The following is an 8,022-nucleotide window of genomic DNA, read 5'->3' as shown; positions in this document are numbered from 1 at the left end:
AAATAATATATTTTAATATTAATATAATTATGTATATTATATAGAGATTAAATTTTGGATGTTATCCATTCTGATTTTAAAATAAAAAAATAATATACACAAAATTATCAATCTAAAAATTTTAAAATATAAAAGTAAAATTTAATTTTTAATTGAATTTAAATTAAAATCAAATAATTTTTAAATATAAAAATAATTTTAATAATCGATATAATAATTATTTATTTCAAAATTTTAACTATAAAAATAAATTTTGTTTTAATTAACTGCAATTTTGTATTGTAAATTTGAATTTAAAATTATTATTTTATAAATAATTTTTTTAAAAAAAAATTAACTGTTAGCAGACTAAATTATGGAAATTTAACTTTAACCACATTGTATTAGAATTCACCCAAACGAAAAGTTTTCGCCGATAACCATCCTCTCCGTCGTTTGTAGCATGTGCTCTGGTAGGTGTTCCTCTAAGAAACCGCTTTGAAATGGGAAACCTCTGGTTTCAGCACGCCACGTGGACAATCTGTTTCGTCACTAACACGATGCAAAACTCTTTAAGCCGTCGATTTAGCAGCAAGCGACGTGTTACAATAAGGTGAGATCTTATCCTGACACGCGAAGTACAGAAACGTAGCCCCGAAATATTATAATAAGTACTCGCTGGACATCGGTAGCAGCACTAGATATTCTTTAGGTCTTAACTTGCGCCTCGAGTTATCTCTCTCTCTACTCTCTGGTATCATAAAAATCGTGATATCAAAAGGAGAACAGGAGGGGTTAAATCTCGTTTCTACATATCGTGAAATCAAACTCTGTACGGACGGAGATCGCGTAGTGGAAGATGAAGATTTTCGTTAAAACTCTCAAAGGAACCACCTTCGACATCGAAGTTAAACCCGAGGACACGGTTTGTTTTTTCCTCTGCCCTTTTCATTTTCTCAATTGGAATGGCTTAATTGGAGTAGTTTTATTTTGAATTTCTCAATTTCATGTTTTGTTGATGCGTTTTTTCTATTTGTTATTGAAGGACTGGGTGATTAGGGTTTATGTATCTGTTTTTGTTGTGTATTGTGTTGTTTTACGTTTGCCGAGAATGCGATGAGAGTGTAAATTAATTGATTACTGTGAATTCTTTGTCTAAATTTTAGTGTTTTGAGTGCTTTTTCTTTTCTTTTTTTTGTTTCTCTTGGTTTCGTCAAGGTTTAATTTGTCTCTGTAAGAGGTGTTAGGTAGGTTCGCTTGTTGAATTGTGTGGGACATGAAGAGAGATTGTTTGAATTTAGGTATTGAAGCGTAAACCTCGCTAATTGTTTACTTCAGGAGTGAAGTTTTTGCAGTGTACCTACAATTTGGCATTGTTGTGATTAAATGAGGGATTTATTCAATTGGGTATTGGTAAGACTATGTTGTGGGCTTTGTGATTGATGGGCGTATTTGATGTGTGCCTGATTTTAAGATGTACAGCAAATATGCTTTTACTTCAGTACAAGCAATGTGTGAGATTGTCACCCTCTTGAGTTTTCTTCTTAGAGGGGCAAGCTAATTATATAAAGCAGATTCCTTTCAGTGTGGAAATAGCATTGAGAAGAAGAGGGATCTTGTTATATATTGCATTTATTTTAACTACAATACTAGTCCTTCCGCATGCATGTAGCTTGCGTGTATGCACAAAGAGACAGATTATATTGTTTGTCATATCTGTGTAGGATTGCGAACAAACGGTCACTTCCCATTCATCTTTAACGCTCTTGTATAACCGTGCTTTGGATTTTTGTTATGCAACGCTGGCTTCTCACACATGGTGCATGCAATTTATATAGACAACAAACGTCTAACAACTAGAGCATAACCCGTGCTTGTTTTATATGATCGCTTTCATGCCTTTAAAACAGTAATCTCTTATTGACATTCACATCTACAGTTATTGACAATCCATATAATATATCACTCTTTTATGCTAGTAACGTGCTTTCCTTCTTGTAAAAAAAAATACCATGTTTTGCCTTTATTTCCATTACAACATCGTCCTTCTTTTACGCAACATTTTCTTGTGTATATATAGTCAATAAATTGTCTGAAAAGACTAAATTGGACCTGTGGCAAAGCAGTATCTTTTTCATCTCCATTTCTTTTCCCTTTAACACAGTGATCTTTTATAGGCATTAAAATTTATTACAGTAGTTATTGATTTAGTACTCTTTCATGCATTCTAGGATGTTTCGCCATTGTTTTGATTACAAAACACCAGTCGCCAGACCTCTCACACGTGCTAATCGTGTTTATATTCTATATGTTAGTTAATAAATGGTGCGGAAAACTAAACTGGTCCTAAAGCAAAAACTATGTTTGTTCTTTTGTTTTCTCCCTTTTAACATGGCAGTTTACTGCACGTCAAATCTAATATCGTATTTATTAATTAAGATCACTGGGAGAGTAGTTTATCCTCACTGAGATTGCAATCTCTTTTTTTTTTTCCCATCTAATAATATGCTTGCTTCTGTAAAAAAAAAACAAAAAAGTACATGATAAAGCGTCATAAGTATGCGGGCTCATGCTTATCAACTCTTCTTTTAAATTCTTATTTCATGGATATTAAAACTTATGATTGTTCCACCAGGTTACTGATGTGAAGAAAAACATACAAACTGCACAAGGAGCGGATGTTTATCCTGCTGCACAGCAGATGCTTATTCATCAGGGCAAGGTCCTCAAAGATAACACAACCCTGGATGAGAATAAGGTGGCGGAAAATAGTTTCATTGTAGTCATGTTAACCAAGGTCAGTTTTAGCTATATTTTTAAAGTTCTAGAAAATTGTTTCTTCTATTTTCTGTAGCCATAACTCTTTTTTTTTTTAGTTTTATTTAAAAAATAATAATTCTTTTTTTACTTGAAATGGTTTCACTTTTGTTCATAAATGTTTAGTTTCCTTTAGCTAGAAAATATTAATCTGAATGCATTATGTCAAATTTTGCTTAAAAAATTGATTTGATGATATGAAATGAGTATTTTGATTCATTGCTTTCTAAAATGTTGTTCTTTCAAGATTTTAGCCAAATTTTTTCTTGAAATTTTTGGTCTAGTTCCAAGAAGTAAAGGTGCTAATAACTTAGTTTATGTGTTGAAAATTCCAGACTAAGAGCTCAACTGGTGAGGGTTCAACTACTTCAACTGCTCCTACAAGTAAGGTAATTTCTCTTATTTGCATTAAAGCAGCGATTGCTTTGGCCACTGGTCAATCAGTTCCTGCCGCTATGCTTTTGGATCAGTTGCTGCTACTTCTCTGTTTGATTCGGGAAACTGGATCCTAGGCTCTTGCGTGTTTAATTGTGCACCATTCTAGGTCTAGAGTTAATTTCTATGGTGTCCAATTGTGTGCACTTTTGAGATGATTTATTTGGATTATCTCAAAAGAATCTAATATCATGTTTGGTTCGCGGAATCAAATACAGTTGGAATGAATTAACTTGCTACCAGGAATGGAATGATGCTGCAATGGAATTGTGATTACATTATAATATTATGGGTTGCAATCATTAGTAACTCATTATACTGTTTAGTTCAATAGTGTTAAAAGTTGAAAAGAAAACGTAATAGGTTGTAACTGAGTGCAATAGCTGTATTTATTAAATTTGTTTTGAAATGTATGTGTTGCATTTATATAGAAATTAAGTGTATATAGAATTTTATGTAAATTATTTAGTTTTGAAATTATTTTATATATTTTTCTTTATGTTCAAGCTTAAAAAATTAAAAAAATTTGAGTTAATTAAAGAGATTTCGAACATCAAACCATATGATACCTATAAATTTTTTCATATATTCATATTTAAAATAAAAAAAATTTGATCAATTAATTAAAACTCGAATTGTTAAGTAAGGGGACTATAGCCTTGAGAGTAAAATTAGTATAGTCATGAATTAAGATTACAACTTCTCCATTAATGACAATTATGAGTGATCCTGATTCAACTAACTAAATAGTGTAATAAATCTTTGTAATGTAATAACTATTACATTCTTGATATATATTTGCCTTGTATAGTTAACCAAAAGTACTGTGAATACATACAGGCCTATGTAGTTTGAATCTGTAGCGCTCTCTTTTCCTTTACTTCTCAGATTTTTGGATTTCTGTAATGTTTGACTTTTTGGTTTCATTTGTTGCCTTCAGATTTCCCTTTTTCACATTGTAGAAAATTCGTTTAGTAAATATTTTTTCTTTTGTAGGCTCCCCCGGCAAGTGCTCCAACCCCTGCATTAGCACCAGCTCCAACTGCACCAGTGGCCACCTCAGCACCGTGAGTGTTGTCTTCTTTTGCTTCTTCTGCATTGTCTAGCATAATATATGCAAAGAATGTTAATATATATTCTTGTTATGGATTATTTTGATTGAGCAGGTCTGCTCTTGCTCCTGCTCCGGCTCCTGCTCCTGCTCCTGCTCCTGCTCCTGCTCCTGCTCCTGCTCCTGCTCCTGCTCCTGCTCCTGCTCCTGCTCCTGCTCCTGCTCCTGCTCCTACTCCTGCTCCTGCTCCTGCTGCACCAGTCTCAACTAATACTGCTGAGTGAGTAGCGTTACATTCTGGCAACTAATATCTTCATGTATTTGTATTACGTGTGCCCACACGTGTATTTTTATATTTATGCGTTTCATATATGGGCTTGTTTGTTGTTTGGTATTTGAGAGGTCCAAACCATGATAACCATGTCACTTTTATTGGCTTCCTCTGGCATCAAGGAATAATTATGGTGTTTCATATGAAGCAGGTCTGAATTTGATGTCTACAGCCAAGCAGCATCAAATCTAGTTGCTGGGAATAATTTGGAGGGAGCAATACAGCAAATTCTCGATATGGGTGGAGGGACCTGGGATAGAGATACTGTTGTTCGTGCTCTTCGTGCTGCCTACAACAATCCAGAGAGAGCTGTTGAATATTTATATTCTGTGAGTGCACTCTTCTTATTTGCATATCGTTAACATGTTAACAAGCAATTCGAGAAAAGTTGGTATGGCCAATACATGCTTGGATATTATGGCTTTTGCATTGAGCTTGTGCTGTTGGTAAATGATAACTTGTTTGCTTTTCCTCTTGGCTTCTGCATTTCTTTGTTGTTCCACGTCTGATCTGGTGAATGGTATATTTAGTTGAGAGCACTTGAAATGCCTTGAGAAATTATCTGCTGATTTTGATTTTGGATCGTTCTTAAGTTCTCTACTTTCTATGAAGTGGTTGAATAGCAATATTCATATTATCGATTTCTTGGTAGTTGTTAAGCAGCTTGGTAGCGAGTATTTAATTTTGATTTCTTTCCTCTTTTCTTTTAAGATAAATGTATATGAGTTTGGTGCATATTCTTTTTCTCTTGTTTAATCTTCTCTGCTTTTCTCTGGTAGTCATATAAAAAAGTTAAAAATTTTGTGATTGTAATTTCAAATATCAGGGTATTCCTGAGCAAGCTGAAGCTCCACCTGTGGCTCGGGCTCCTGTTAGTGGGCAAGCTGCAAATCCGGCTCAGCCTGCACAACCAGCACCTGTTACTTCGAGTGGGCCCAATGCGAATCCTTTAGACCTCTTCCCCCAGGTAGTTCTTACTCCATAACTAGTTGATCGTTTATGTGTGACTGAAGCAGAAAATGGTAATATGTAATATGAGAGCTTGGATAACATGAGTGTTGTGTAATTGACTCAAACTATGCATTAACAGGGAGTTCCAAGCATGGGTTCAGGGGCTGCTGCTGGTGCAGCTGGTGCAAACACTCTTGATTTTCTTCGTAATAGTCCACAGGTCTCTCTCTCTCTCTCTATATATATATATCTATCTATCTATATATATATATATCTATCTATCTATCTATCTAGCTAGCTAGCTATATATATATCTATCTATCTATCTAGCTAGCTAGCTATATATATATCTATCTATCTGGCTATTTATCTATCAATCAATCTCTCTCTCTTCCTCTTTCCCTCTCCAGCCACCTGATGTCACTTGTTTTGACGTTGTAACTTCATTTGGTTCTGTGTTTCAGTTCCAAGCTTTCCGAGCCATGGTGCAGGCAAATCCCCAAATATTGCAGGTTTTTCCTATTTTCGAATGCCTTTTGAAGAACATATTTTGTTACCAGTTGCATATTAATTTTATTCTTCTACAGCCAATGCTTCAAGAGTTAGGTAAACAAAACCCTAACCTGATGAGGCTTATCCAAGAGCATCAGGCTGACTTCCTTCGTCTCATTAATGAACCTGTTGAAGGTGGAGAGGGGTGAGTCATTATCATGTATTTTTTTTTTTTAATTCTCGCACTTAGTTTGCATTTTAATATGCTCATTTATTATTTCTTCTATGATAGGAATATATTGGGACAGCTTGCAGCAGCAATGCCACAGTCAATTACTGTCACACCTGAAGAACGTGAAGCAATAGGACGCGTAAGTTCTATGTCATTGTGCATGAAATCCAAACTTGGAGTTTATTGTGAAGATTGTGGGGTTTTCTGATCATTATTATTTTCATTGGTCACATAATAATCTGGAAATTTTAACAACATATGTTTTTTGATGGAGTAAATCTCCCAGTAAGGCAAAGAAGGATCTCGAGTTTTCAAATTTTATGGAGGGAAATGAAATCCAGCTCACAATCAAACCCTAGTTGACTTTCTGGGAATGTTTTGGATGATTGTTGACAGTTTTGTTTTTTCTTAAAAAAAATTTAATTGGTTCCTTTTGTTTTCCATGGAAAATTGCTCTTCCTTTTGTCAGCTTGAAGCAATGGGTTTTGATCGAGAAATTGTATTGGAGGTGTTCTTTGCATGCAACAAGAACGAGGAGCTGGCTGCTAACTACCTTTTAGATCACAGCCACGAATTTGAGGATTAATTTGTTCAGAGAACTGTGGAAAGATGGACAAAAGAGTACCTTTTTTTTTTTTTTTTTTTTTTTTTTTTTTTCTTTTTTTCTTTTTTTCTTTCTTGGTCTTTTGATCGTTTAAATTTAATGCGTCTGGTGTTTATGATGTTGTGGAGTGTCTGGAGTTGGCAAGGAATGTGAAGAATATGTAAACTTTTCTTTGGTTAGTTTTTTGTCCTTGTTAAGATCCATTATAAAATTGGATGCTGCATAGTTTCTCTCTGTTTTCATCGTTTTGTGTATGCTTCTTACTATTGCTTTAAGCTTTTAGCTGTATATAGAATCATCATTTAGCTGCATGTTATTGCTTTGTCTTGAATTTTTCTCTGTTTCCCAGGGTCGAAGGGAAATTTTGGAGTGAATTGTAAGGTACCAATCGGAAGGATATGTTGATTCCAACAATATATATATATATATATATTTTAAAAAAAAACCAATTATTGATGAATAAAAACTCTAAATAAAATAAATTTGCAAAATTTCCAACAAAAGAGTCAATACTAACGCAAACACTGTTTGAGTGACACCTCTATCTCATGAGACGGTGTATGTCCTTTTTAATTTGGTGTTGTTTACTTAAATTGCTCGGGTATCGTTTCATGTTCGTATTGGAATTTATTCTTGTCCTGGTTGAGTACTTTTAGTCAAAAGATTTAGATTGTTAGTGATAGTAAGTCAATCATATCATTATACACGAATTGGTTCAAAGATAATTTATAATGATGTAGATCACGGAGCTTTTGTAGTAAATTGTTTTGAAATAGTAATATCGTATTATGTACTGCCAAAAGTAAATGTAGTGAGGTTACAGTATTTTATTACATTAATTTTAAACATAATTAATAATTATTCTGTCTTTAGATTTTTAAAACTAAAATATTTTACGCAAGGATTTATTCGTAACAACAATGTAAGATTATATTTTCTTTTTACTTAATTTGCAAGACAAGTAATTCTTTAATAGCAAAATACTCTAATTATTTTTATATATTCAACAAATTTTTTTTTTTAAAAAAAAAAAAGAGGAAAAAATGACTGTGGTGGGCGTAAAGAAGAGTATGTCATCAACGAGGTAGGGTGTGCAAGAATATGTTAAATGGAAGGTGGGGAGAGAAGAT

General features: G+C 33.7%; 1 protein-coding gene across 1 annotated transcript; it reads left to right on the top strand.

Moving 5' to 3' along the window:
- The first annotated feature begins 668 nt into the window (after window positions 1-668).
- Window positions 669-7,126, top strand: RAD23C (Rad23 UV excision repair protein family). The gene is made up of 12 exons (XM_088213099.1): window positions 669-904; window positions 2,615-2,776; window positions 3,132-3,185; window positions 4,228-4,298; window positions 4,398-4,562; window positions 4,765-4,942; window positions 5,440-5,580; window positions 5,704-5,784; window positions 6,029-6,076; window positions 6,152-6,261; window positions 6,349-6,427; window positions 6,758-7,126. The coding sequence occupies exons 1-12, from the start codon at window positions 839-841 to the stop codon at window positions 6,872-6,874; spliced, it is 1,272 nt and encodes a 423-aa protein (XP_088069225.1). The 5' UTR covers window positions 669-838; the 3' UTR covers window positions 6,875-7,126.
- The last annotated feature ends 896 nt before the right edge of the window (window positions 7,127-8,022 follow it).

This window comes from Carica papaya, chromosome 2 (genome assembly GCF_054855325.1).
Source record: "Carica papaya isolate Zhongbai chromosome 2, ASM5485532v1, whole genome shotgun sequence".
NCBI lineage: Eukaryota > Viridiplantae > Streptophyta > Magnoliopsida > Brassicales > Caricaceae > Carica > Carica papaya.
Note: the sequence above shows the minus strand (reverse complement) of the source record. Positions and strands in the feature narration are given on the sequence as shown.